Here is a 14455-nt window from a genome sequence, read left to right on the forward strand (position 1 = left end):
TAATCAACGTCATTCTATTAAAACACCACTTATGCTTAAAGTTATTTCTATTGCACAAGATCTTATTTATGCTTCGTCAAAAGGTCAAACCAATACATACAAACATCTTGCACTCGGTATGACAGTCAGACAACTTACTGGATCCAGCAAGCTTATTGACATTTTAAATGGATTTGGTCATTGTGTATCAAGTTCAACTGTCATTCGTCATGAATCTGCGTTAGCAGCGTTAAATATGATGGCTAATACCATTGTTCCATGTAATGTAGCAAAAAAAAAGTTCACAACTCTAGTATATGATAATGCTGATTTTCTTGAAGAAACTCTCTCTGGATCTGGAACAACTCATGTTACTCATGGAATTTGCATTCAGGAAAAATACAATTGCAATTTTGGCAACTCTATCCAAGTTAGCAGAAGATTAAAAACTTTTCTATTGCCAAAACAAGTGATTCAACCATATCATATAGGAAAAAAACCATCATTTAGTGTTCCATATGATAGCCAAAGTTATTTTGCACAAAATAATCTATTTGATTTGACACCTTCTACAAATGTCAAAGAACAATTGCTTTTTATTAATCATGATCTGGCCTACTGTTTTATCAAGTTGCCAACTATAAGCTCAGAAATTCTACCTTCATGGACAGGTTTAAACACTAATGTCTGATAAAAATATGCTAACTACTATTGCTTACTTACCAGTTATTGATGCACCTGTAACTGAAATATCAACTATCAATGAAATTTTGAAGCAAGCAATCACAATTGCAAACACGCTTGAGCTAGCACATATTGTGTTGGTTTTTGATGAAGCTGTCTACTCAAAAATACAGTTAGTTAGGTGGAAGACTGAAGAATACTTAAGTCGTATTGTAGTACGTCTTGGTGATTTCCATATGTTAATGTCATATTGTAGTGGAATCTCAAAAATTTATGCTGATGCAGGAATGCAGGTAATTTTTTTGAAATTTGTATAGATTAACACAACTTTAACTGTAAAAATAATTATTGCATATTATATTGTATATATATTAGGTTGAAACTTATATACTACAGTAACATTAAAGAATTTTTTTGCAATATAATTTGACATAAACAGTTATTAAAATTTATTAGGATATATTTATTGAATCTGGAATTGTGGCATCTGGTTCCATTAATGGAATCCTATCAGGGAAACATTACAATCGATCTGTGCGTTGTCATAAAACATTGTATGAAGCACTTCAACGCCTCTGCTTTCAATCATTTTTGGATTCACTGGCGAATGAGGACAATTGTGATATCATTGAATTTTTCTCTGCTATGAGAGAATGTATTGTTAAAGAAAATGATGACTTTTATTATCACAATTATAAGGTATTTTAGTGAAACTTTATTTTTCCTTTTAAGGCTTTTTGAAAAACACTTTAAGTTAAAAACAAACAAAAAACTTCTTAAAACTTCTTGCAAAATTTTTTCTAAAATTATAGTATAAAAAATTGTGTATCACTTTATATTTATAGCTGTAAATATTGCATACTATTTCTCATAAAAGGAAAGGGGATATAGTTAAACAAAAATTTGAATCAACCAAAATGTAATTATTTTTCAGGATTATATTGAGAGCCAGAAGTTTGAGAATCTGTGTCAACGGTACAAAGATTTTGTTGATATACAGTGCCAAGAAAATGCCACATTTAACTTTTGGTATAATTACATAGATATGAAACAAATTTTGCTTTTACATATACGAGCTACACGCACTGGAGATTGGGCCTTACATTTATCAGCTGTTAGATCGATGCTCCCATGGTTTTTCATTACAGATAGAGTTAATTATGCGCGATATGCTACTTCTTACTGGGTGGAAATGAAGAGATTAGCAATAACTCATCCAGGTAGCTTTAATACATTTAGCTTTAAAATAAATATTTGGTAATCTTCCTTTGTTTTAAGAATATGTGTAGTGTATTCATTGATAATGCGAAATGCAACTACATAATTTAAATTTTTTTATATAAACAATAATATAATTTCAATTTCTGAAAATATACTCTTGCTTATTTTAATATAATATATTTTAGCTGTTAATGATGAAATTCACAATAACTGGACTTCTCAACGACAGGAACAATATGGATTTTCTAGAGTTGCATGTGACCAGACAATTGAGCAAATTTTTAATAGGGATTCGAAAACACAAGGAGGCATTGTTGGGTTTACTCGAAAACGATCAGCTGTTCATCGTTGGATCATGGCTCAACATCAACGCTGTGCTATATTTAAACAATGTGAAATCATTTCGGGTAGTACATCTCATACAAGGTAACTTTGTTTTCTTACTTTTTGTTTAATTTTAATAAAATACTCTTTACTATCTCTCTTTACTATCATAGCTTCACACTGTATTGTTTACTGTATTTAGAATAATAGTTAGTAAAAGATTCAATTATTTCATGTTGTAGGCAGAGGAAAGACTTGGCCTTAGTAGGATCAAAAAGGACGAAAATGCTATTCTTGATGTTCTATCAACAATTAAAACCATGGCAAACCCATTTGATTTAGAAACTAGTGTCCTTCTTCATTTATCTACAGGAGCAGTTGCAACTGTCCCATTGACTACAGATATGAGAAACATGTTGCGTACAGGCGAAGAGAAAGTTGTATCATTTATTAACACCAGAATACTATCAAGTGAACAGGATTTACACTCATCCATTCCTAAATCAAAAATTGTAACATTTTCCAGTATGTTAAAAAAATATTCAGCTAAAACCTCAAATGGAGACTTAGTTACAGTAAAAAAAACAAAAGATTTGTTTGCAAAACTAATTCTAATTGCTAAATCCAGAAATGTTGAGATGAGAGAAGTTTTAAAGTATCCTCTTCGTCCATATCCAATGCCTTTTGCAACAACAACTGGTGGTTTAGTAAAAACACAAAAGAGCAAATTAATCAGTTTAATTGAATCTCCAGTTGTTAATGCTATAGTAGATAATGTTGAAAAAGGTAATGCTTTGATGATTGATGCTATGGCTTTACTACAGACATTAAAAATTATCACTCCGACATTTAAAGAGTTGTCTGATTTTCTTCTGTGTACAGTTATTTCTATGGGAAACTCCTTTGGATCATCTCGTATTGGTTTTGTCAGCGACAGATATCCAGAAGTCAGCATAAAAGATCTTGAACGAGATAAAAGAGCTTCATTGGGAAGCCAGACAATCAAGATTATGAACCCTAACCAAAAAGTTCCAAAGCAGTGGAAAAAATACATGTCTGTTGGAAGCAACAAAGAAGATTTGGTAGACTTTTTATATCAAAGCTGGCAATTGAGTGATCCTAGTTTGTTTTGTGGAATTTCAGTATACATAACACATGGTGAATTTTGTCATCAATTCGTCCCTATATTGAAAACTGTTGTTGTTAACGAAGTAGCTGCTTTGCACTGCAATCACGAGGAAGCAGATACACGCCTTTTAGCTATTGTTGAACACGCCATCACCAACGGGATTAAAAATATCATTATTCAAAGTCCGGATACTGATGTGTTTGTAATAAGCTTAAGTAACACGATTTGTAAAGATAGTTGTCTATACTTTCTCACTGGAATAGGAAATAAAAAAAGGATTATCTCAATAAATGCTGTCATACAGCATTGGAATAAGAATTGGTGCCAGGCGTTTATTGGTTTTCATACATTTACAGGTATTTTTTATTAAGTGATTAGTATTTATCAATAGTCGTCAAGTAATCAAGTGATTAGTATTTATTTCAGTTTTCTTATGATTGATTATATATTAGTAGGAAGTTCTTCGTGATTATATTTAGTAGGTTAGTTGTTTAAGTTTGAAACACAATTCTTCAGGTTCGAACCCTTGGGGTCATTTGCCAATTGGATGGATTTTATTTTCTTATTATGCAACAGGATATATGTTATAAAATTTTATGCTATGAATTTCTCTAAAGTATTTAAATTTTTCAGGTTGTGACACAACAAGCTCGTTCATGGGAAAAGGTAAAGGGAAACCCCTTAAGGTCCTCTTTGAGTATACCGAGTTTCTTGAAACATTTTGTCGATTAGGAGATTCCTTCATAATTTCAGAAAGTGTTTTAAGTAGTCTGGAGAAGTTTGTCTGCTATATGTATCAAAAAAATTCTACTTGTAATTCTGTGAACGAAATGAGGTATCAATTGTTTAAATCCGGAATATACGACGAAGAACTGCTCCCACCAACTTTAGATTCTCTTATATGTCATATAAAACGAGTTAACTATCAATCATATATATGGCGAAATGCAACTAAGCCTATTCATAATTTAGACGATTTCCAAAACCATGGCTGGATGGTTAGTGAATCAGGAATCGCCATTGAATGGCTAATGAATCCAGTAGCACCAGACAATATCCTGAACTTTGTAAAATGTAACTGTACGACAGGTTGTGATACTAAACGCTGTTCCTGCGTAAAATCGGCTTTAAAGTGTTCAGAACTATGTAACTGCTCAAAGTGTGATAACACTGCTTCTGCTGACGATGAAGATGTTTATGATAATGGTGTTGAGGGTTATGATCAGTAAGGTGAATTTTTAGAAGATGATCTTTTATAGACCAAATTCATTACTTCTAAGTAATAATTTTTAATTTTTGTATTTACGTATATTTTAAAAGGCTTTTTCGAAAAGAATAAAACTTTAAAATATTGTTCAACTATCTAAATCGGTTATGAATCGATAAAATCGCTGTTTTTACACGATAATAACACGTTAGTGCGAAACTTTTCTTTAATAATATTTTTTAATTTTTATTTTTCTTAAAACCAATCAAAATTGCTAATCCAATTACATTCTGAAAAAAAAAAAAAAATTTAATAGTTAACAGCTAAAATCGATAAAAATCGACAGATCGTTTTAATGGTTTTTTAAATCTCGACATAGAAAAAACTGCGGGTTTTTGAACTGAGAAATTTTTAGTTTATAATCTTAACACCTTAAAACGCTCATTTGCATCAAAATTTTTTAGAGCTCACGACTGCACCACGAAAATTGATTTTATAGCACCTTTTTATGCTTTGGCCTACGGTCTATTAAGTTTAGTTTTAGAAATTAAAGTTAAAAATTTTAATACATTAGTGCCCTCACGTTTGGGCAGGGAGGGGGTGGGGCAAGCGTTTCAAGGTTTTTTATTCCTAAGCCTCCGCCTTACCAATTTTTTGCAATGTCTCCTCATTTGGCATAGGTATAAATATACTTAAGTTTGGAGTTAGCACAATGTGTGAAAGTGTCCTGGCCCTGAGTAAGGCGCATTTCAGGCAACCTATTTTTTGAGTCGACAAAAAACAGGTTTTAGCAGTGCCGTGGCTAATGAGTAGGTGACCCCCCCCCCCCCAAAAAAAAAAACAACAACAACGACGTTTCATTAGGGTCTCAAAATCTTCGAAATTTTACCGCTAGGTTTTGCTAAAATAAAAAGCTACTTAAGTTAGCAGAAGAGCACAAAATTTGCTGCTCCCCCCCTCCAATTAAAGGGTATGGGTAGCCTACCCTCGGCACTGGGTTTTAGGCTTTTTTTTCAATATTAATAATTTCTCGTAAGACTCGTTTTTTACATACTTTCTCCGCCATCTAAGTACAACCTCTCGGCCAAGCGAACTCAAAGACACTTTTGTATATATTTGAAGACGTTTTTTAAATTGGGATCCTGTGCCGCAAACAAAGGGCTTTGGGGTCGAATATAGTATCTAAGGTACCTCCTCCACCTTTTTTTTTTTTAATAAACATTTTTATTGAAAAAAAAGTTTGAGGGAGGGGTATTTAAAAAACGTACGTACTTTTCAAAGGGGTGGGGACTTAAAAGTACGGAATGCTACAGGGGGAAGGAGGGGTGTCAAATTTCCAAATTTTTGGCGCACATACTTTATTAGCGACCCCGTAATATAAAGTTATATTCATATAACCCTGAGCCGAAGCCGTTTATACGCGGCTTTGTGTCACGGTTATTATTTAAATATAACCGTATAGTTATATTAACATTAAATGTTAAACACAATTACAATCAATATTCAAAGTTAATATAAGGTTTTTTAACTCCTTACAAAGGGTTAGAAAAAAAGTTTCGGGGATATTCAAACTAAAAATTCAATAAATGTTTTTAAAGACTTTTTAAAAGATGTATTATATATTCTTTTGTATTATAAATTTACAAAAAACTCAAAAATAAATAATTTTTTAAACACTTGCTTCCTCAATTTTTTTTTTGCTACCATAAACAAATGGAGAAAACATTAAAATGCTTCCAATTTGAACTTTTATTTGTACTTACGACGAAGACTCGTGCCTTAGCTGGATGACTTCTGAAATACAACATGGGATACTGTAAACAGGATGACAGTTAAAAATATATTTTATTTATAACTGACTACTTGTTTGATTTTTAAAAGTTCAAGGTTCAAGACTTATATAAAGACTAAGAAAAGAAAACAATAAGAATAAAGACTAAGAATACAAAACAAAGAATACAAAACTAAAGACTAAGATACAAAACATATGTAAGGAAGAAGGAATAGATAGAACAACATTGATGTATTATTACATACCAATTATTGCTTTACACAACTTTTTATATTCGAATGATACCTTTTTTATATCACCACGAATTCTGCCTTTCATATTCAACTTGGTCATAACATGATTCTCCATAGTTCTATAAAAACGTAATAACAAATAATAAATGGAAAATAACTACTTTGTTATACGAAATCAATCGATCCAGCTATCATTTAAAGCAACTTATTTAAATAATTATAAACTCACATTAGAGTAATAATACACAAAGTATAACACTCAAAATTTCGACATCAAATTTAGGTTCTCCCCTACAACTGAAACCTGTAGGGGAGAACCTAAATGAATGGGGCAGTTTTCGTAAAATACTTTTTAAAAGTTGATAAAGTTGTTTAATTTATACATTAAAAATTATATAACCATTAACTCTCGCACTATGATGCACTTCTCGCACCAAAACAAAAAAATTGGCTCCACCAGGAGAAATGTGCTATTAATTCCCATTAATGCAACATTTCTAATGTTATATTTGGCCCATCATGTTTAGACCATGATAGAAGTAATGATTTGGTTTGTTGAATTGTTGTGTTTAACATTTCTTACCACAGGAGTTTGGATATCCAACTAACCTTAGATGCTTGTATGCAAATTTGATTTTATACCATTCAATAAGCGCTCCATTCATTTTGGTTCTCCCTAAACATAAATATTAAATTGTTTTTCTAAATTATTTCTTTGGGCTAGATTCTTTTATAGAATTTACTCACAATTCAAACAGTTTGATTATTGAAAGTTATACAAAAATATATACCTGACCATAACATTTTTTGTACTTTTTTTTCCACCTGCATTCTTGAGGTGACAAAGCTAAAACATAAATTAAAGTCTAGTGAAATGTTCATGATTGAATAAGACAGGATTAGATTTATTTGGTTGTTTTTCACAGTTGTTCTATAAAAGCAACAAAATGATAATTGCTCAACCAAATATAAGACAAAATTATTTAACAAAAAATACAAGACTGTGAAAAACTCTACAGAATGTTAATTGGCTATCGGGCCGGCCACTAAGATAATTCTCAATTTATAAGTTGGAATTTACTTTTTACACCATATTCTAGTAAAATGTAAGAGCAATTTAAATAGGTTCATCAAGAAAATGATGAGTTTAAATAGCTTTCTATTAAACAGACAAACTTTAAAAATAGAAATTATAAATACAAATTACCAATTTACTGTACTCCCCGTTGTCTTTTAATCTTGTTTCAAGTTCATAAAAATCTTCAAGGGACTCAATCTTTTTGAAAATGGTTATGCTTACACTTTATTAGCACATTTGCAACAATTTTTCTTAAGAAGTAATTGAATTTATATGAATTATACTGAAAACTATTTGCCAATAATAACTCATACTCATGCAAAAAATCATATAAAAAATCACAATTATTTGGCTTGTTATCACCAGCAAATAATGCTACAATAAATGGTGTCACTTTGTCAAACATACATAATACAGGCCAAACCTGTGAGTTTGATGATTTGAATAAGGAAAGGCCATTTACATTGACTACTAGGAAAATTGTATTTGACTCAAAACTATAATGCTGGTCTAGTCATAATTGTACCAGAAAATAAGCTGAAAACCATTTTTAGAAAGACAGTAAAAGCACTTGCTAGTGTTTATTAGCAATGGTTATTTAAGCTAAAATATAATCTAGCTTAAAATAAGATCTTAAAATAAAGGTATTAGGTATTACAGGTTTTTCAACAACGAAATGTTAACGTTGAACTTTAGTTTGCAAAATAATGTCAATTGTGTTTTTCTTTCAGTTTAACGTTAAATTACTAAGTTAAATAGATTATGTTAACTAAAACATAACTAAATGAATATACAAATAAATTCTAAAAATGTGAATATACAAGAAGATTACAGGCATAGCATATACCATAAGTATACAAGAAGAAACTAAATAATAATAATTATAACTGCTTAACAATTGCATTCTCAGTTGCATTCAAACTTTGCATTCTCTATACATGTTGTTTTGCATTTATTTATCCATGGAGAGGCTTTTTCAATATTTGCAATATGATCATTTATTTGAGCTTTTGTTGAAAACTCTCTATGCTTTCTATAAATGAAAATTTTAAAATGTTATTTTACTTACTTTATAATTTGATTTTTTTTTCAACACTTGCATAGCAAATGCTTGTTGAAGATATATGAAAAATTAATCTTCCGGTTTCAAATTATTAATATACTTATGTTGTTTGTTGAAATATAAGCAAAGTGAGCAGTTTATTGAAATTCATTTTCCGCAGTTAACTTGATTTCATAATACTATACTATATTGCTCAGAGTGAGTAACTATCAGATTCAAAGGGTCGTCATAGCAGCTTTAATCGCATGACCATTAGGCTCTAACCAATTTGATATTTGTTTGTAATTTCCTTGCATCTAAAGTAAAATATTAGACATATTACTTCCTCTTATTATTCAATAATCTAAACTTAGCTATAAATTTTGATTCAATTAAAGTAATATAAAATAATAGCACAACCCTTAAAAACTTCAAGAGATTAGAAGAAGAAAAATTATAATAATGAATACCCTAATACAAATGTTTCCCTTCATCACTGATAGTTATATGAAAATATTTTTCTGTGTATTTATCTCAGCATTAATTATCATTGCATTTTACAGCAATTACATCATTGTTTGAACATTTCGATTAATTGGAAACAAATTTGTATTGTCAAAATCCAAAAAATTAAAATTTAAACACATTTTAATGGTATCGAGCTTAGCATTTATGGTTAATCTGAAAAGAACTGTATGTAAACAATACTATAAAATATTTATTCAAAAATACTGTTAAACATTGATTCAATGAGCAGGGTAAAATTTAGAGACTAACCAATATTATATGGCAAGCGGTAATAGATCTGTTCCCAGTGGAACCGCATGCTTTTTGCCGCAATGCATTCTAGATCTTCCTAAGGGGTAATTTAAAACAGTGCTTTTATAGCAAATGCTGAGATAAAAACAACTTTTGTTACTTGTTATAAAAATTTAAATACTAAATTCAAATGTTAGGCTTTAGTAAAAAAAAGATTAATGGAGATTATTGTGCTGTTTTTGGATGCCGTAACTATCGGAGAAACGATTAAGAAAAGTAAGCTTTGCATATTATAAGGAAAACAAATTATGTAGCATAATGAATAGTAACACATGTTAAAATAAAAAACTTATGAATAAATGTTAATTAAAGTTGTATAAAATGCTTTGATTTTAAAACATTGAAGCAATGTATAGGTTTCATGAATAAATACACAATAAGTTTTATAAAGTTTATTTTACATGACAATGTTCATTATTTGTAATCTTCGTCAATCATGATGAAATCATGATTTCACACTTGATGGTTTGATGAAATCACACTTATCAGTTTTCTAACTATAATACTACGATATATACTTGCAGTAAATTTTGTTGTGTTAAATGATTAGGATTTCGTATCACTAACATAATTAAGCAGAGAGTCGTAAAAGCGTTTTTCAAAGCTCATTATTTTTTAGGCATGTTATTAAAATTCATGTAGGCATACTGCGATAGCATTCTCCCAAAAATCTTGAAGATGCAAAATTATGGACCAAATCCACAAATAGAACTGTTGTGGATAGAAACGGCAAAAAAAAAAACAGTTTTGTTGCTCGTGTAGGATCTACTAAAGTCTGTTCTAACCATTTCGCTGCAGGTTATTACAATACTGAATGCAACGTACCAACTTTATACATGCAAGGGTACCACAAAACAAATGATAGAGTTAAACGTAAACCACCGACTATAAGAGAGCCACCAAAAAAAAAGTTAAAAAAAATCAATACATCATCCCATTTTGTCATGACTATTCATTTTGATACAGTCAAACAAGAAGTATGTACAGGGACTACAGAGATTAATGATTTTCATAAATATTGTGTTACTTATGCGGAAAGCAGTGCTTGTTGCAGGATGTTTCAAGAAGATATTTGTTTACTTTTACGTAAAAAAGATGATTGTCTTAATTTATTTAACTTACTAGACTCGGCAAATAAAACAATAAAAAATCTTAATGAAGAAATCATTGGTTTAAAAGAAAAAATTAAAAAGTCGCAAAGATTACCTTATTCTGAAATAAGTAAAAATGATACATTACTGAAAAGTATGACGGGTATACAAACAGGTTTAATGTATGATTGTTTATAAAAGCGCTTTGAACATAATGTTACATTTCTCACAAACTACTGCGATTCTTCAAACAACGCACTAAACAACGAATCAACCACCATGAAAATGTTTGGTTCATTGAAGAAAATGAATGGTAAAGATCTTATGATTTTGACTTTAATGAAGATTCGAATGGGGTGTAGCCATGAAGACTTATCTTATCGTTTTGGTCTTTCAAAAGCTACTGTTTCTCGCACCCTAAGTACCTGGATTCCTTTTTTAGCACTTGAATTTAAGATTTTTATTCAGCCAGCTACTCGGGAGCAAAATAAAACTTGTTACCCAGAATGTTTTAAGCCTTTTGGAGATAATGTGGTCTCAATACTAGACTGCACAGAAGTTAAGTAATTATATATCTCAAGCATACAGAGGTTCATCTTCAGAACGATAAACTGTCAAAACATCAGGTTACCTCGACACATTAAATGAAGGAGATGTTGTAATGGTGGATAAAGGATTCAATATCGATGATCTTTTAATTGCAAGGAAAGTTAAATTAGTAATACCACCATTTCTTAAAAGCAAAGGGAAGTTTACCATTAAGTTAAATTCTAAAACTGCCCTGATAGCTCGAGCAAGAATTCACGTAGACCGTGAAATTGCTCGCGTAAAAGACTTTCGATTGCTGCAAACACCTTTACCGCTGAGTATGATTGATTTGGTAGACCATATCTTTATTATAATTGCAGCTATTACTAATTTAGCACCTCCTTTAGTTGATTACAAGAATCTTAACAATATTTAAATTACAAGACATTTTAATACATTAAAATATTTCATGTTTAACTAATTCAAATAAATGTAATTAAAAAAAATATTTTTAGTTGCAGCCCTTATTTTGACCTTTTGTAATATTAAATGTTATGAAATAAAAAAATCAATTTCATCGTCAATTTTATTGTCACAAACTTTAAGCAAAGTTTCATTCAAAACAGGCTCTACAGTATTGGAGATCACTTCGTTTATCATATAAGGCAAGATAATAGTTTTGTAAAAAAATTCAATTTTTTTTAAACAACTTTGCCAAAAATCAATTGAAAAATGAACACGATAACTATATAAGTCTTTCAAAGTTCCAACAACAAAATCACAATATGAAAAACCGGTTGAAGCCATTTGGCACTGCACTGACTATAATAAGAATGTTGAGAATCAAGTACAATTGTATTTTTTTCAAATATTAAACATGTGCCTTTGATAGCGGCAAATTCTGGAATTGTTAACCCTCGATGAGTCCAAGGACATTTAACCTCGACACATCCAGTGCCACAACAATCACAATGAACAAGGGAATCAGGTGATACACTAACTATTGGTAAATCTTTATTTACAAATAAACCACACCCAGTCACTTTCATAAATCTATGATTTTTTTAATTTTTTTTAAGTATGCTTCAAGTACATCTTTTTCATGACGTAATCCCCAGGAAGTAGCTTTCGTTTTAAAACCTTTTGACTTACATAACACGCCAATGATAATGAATGTTATTTTTTCTGGACATAAAATCTCTAGATCATTATTTACTTTACAAACAACACTATAAACTTTTTTTTTACAAACAACTCTATAAACCAGAAATTTCGTCAAAATTTGTAGCTAACTGCATCAATAAAACTTTATATGTAATCCTATAATCTAAATAATGAATAAGTTTACGGCAACCGGACTGGGAACAGATCTATTGCCGGATGTGCCGGCAAATAATTCTGAAGTTAATTGCCTTCAGTCCCGGCAAATAAAATTCTGCTGTTAATTCCGGCAGTACCGGCAAATAAAACAGGGGTTATTTGCCGGCAGCACAATCGAAAAAACAAATTAAATGACAAATATGACGTAGTAATTGACAAATTGATTTACATAAACTTTGAATTACACGCAACCAGTACACAAAAAAGTGTGAGAGTGAATTATTTTAAATGCAATCATAGATTGCAGATTAGCTACAAGAAATGCAAAAAATAATATAAAATTGATCTGCTTTTAACGCAAACCCAGACTTTGTATCTACTGGCAAATTATCTAACGGCAGTGCAAAAAATAATATGAACTGCATGCAATACAACTACAGACTTTAAATTAAGTTCCGGCAGTGCAAAGTAAGTATAGTTGTGAGTTGCTTGCATTGCAATAACAGACATTGAATTATCTACCGGCAGTATGATTACAGTCTTGGAACTTCTTACAATGCAATCAAATACTGCAAATTATCTGTCGGCAGTGCAAAATATAATATGAACTGCTTGCCATGCAATGAAAGACTTTAAAATATTTACCTTTCGACGTAAAAATTAAAAAGCATTTGTTTTGAATATTTACTTTAAAAGTAATAGAACAAAGGGTGCACAATTAAGCTCTATCTTTTTTAAAAACTAAAGGTTATATGACTTATCATTTAAATCTAATTAAATTAATTTGAAAAATTTTAAACTAACGGGTGAACAGTAAAATTTGAGATTTTTTCAACGGTTTTAATTTTTGATTTTTTTTTTTGTGCACTGATTCATTTATTGTTTCTATTTTAGAGCCCACTCTCTGTAGCTGCTGCTGGCAAAGTTTTATGAAAATATTCTTACTATTTTTTAATCTGCATCAAAATGAAGCGTGAAAGTTTGATTGATCGTGTGTACAGGTATTGTGATTCGCATTTCAAGGAAGGTAGAAAAGTTGTCGTCTATCATGTTTTGAAAGAAAATCACCCAAGAGCAAGCATTTACAGATACATTTCAATGTGGGAAAAAGGCAAATCGAAACTTCGTGTTGTAGGTTCTGGTCGAAAAGCTAAAATAATGACTAAAACCGATATTACCAAGTTGAAAAGCATGATTGATGGTCGTTCTGGCATTTCCACCCGACAAATTGCTCGAAAGCTCAAGCGCATCCAATCTTACGTTGTATATACAATTCAGCAACACACAAATATTGTTTACCAAAAAAAACAGACCATTTCAGCCCGTACTCCTGAGCAAGTGTCAAAGTTACAAACATGTTGTGGCAGATTGTGTAGAAAATGTTATGGGTGTGATTTCATAACTGATGATGAATCATACTTCACATTTTTTCACTCTGATAAAAACTCAAACGTTGGTTATTGGTTAAGCAATCCAAAAGCAGTTTCTTGTGGTGTGAAATACAAGTCCAAGGCAAGTTTGAAAAGAAAATGCTTGTATGGTTAGCAATTTCACCTCGATACATCTCAACACCATATTTTGTTCCTTCAGGCCTTGCTGTCAAACAAAATGTGTGTTTGAAAGAGTGCATTATCAAAAGACTAACGCCTTTTATTAAGACACATCCTGAGGGTAATTTTGTGTTTTGACCTGACTTGGCTTCCGCCCATTATGCTAAATCAGTGACAAGCTACTTGATCTCAAAAAACATCACTTTTGTACAAAAAGCGGATAATTCTCCTGCAGTGCCTGAACTTCGTCCAGTTGAGAACTTTTGGTCAATTTTGATGGGAATGGTTTACAAGAACAATTAGCAGGCTACTTCAGTTGATGAATTAAAATAAGGGATCAAGTATTGTTTGAAGAAAGTAGATGCGAATGCTGTACAGAATATGTGTGGAGGGGTGTATCGAAAGCTTAATTTTGTAAAACGAAACGGTGAAACAAGTTTATTGCAACTTCAAAAATA

General features: G+C 30.9%; 1 protein-coding gene across 1 annotated transcript; it reads left to right on the plus strand.

Moving 5' to 3' along the window:
• Positions 1 to 655: 655 nt before the first annotated feature.
• On the plus strand, positions 656 to 4697 carry LOC136086947 (uncharacterized). Its single transcript, XM_065809449.1, has 7 exons — positions 656 to 956; positions 1120 to 1362; positions 1598 to 1883; positions 2070 to 2310; positions 2411 to 2417; positions 2451 to 3693; positions 3971 to 4697. The coding sequence occupies exons 1-7, from the start codon at positions 663 to 665 to the stop codon at positions 4564 to 4566; spliced, it is 2910 nt and encodes a 969-aa protein (XP_065665521.1). The 5' UTR covers positions 656 to 662; the 3' UTR covers positions 4567 to 4697.
• Positions 4698 to 14455: the final 9758 nt, after the last annotated feature.

The sequence above is a fragment of the Hydra vulgaris genome, chromosome 11 (genome assembly GCF_038396675.1).
Source record: "Hydra vulgaris chromosome 11, alternate assembly HydraT2T_AEP".
Classification (NCBI taxonomy): Eukaryota; Metazoa; Cnidaria; class Hydrozoa; order Anthoathecata; family Hydridae; genus Hydra; species Hydra vulgaris.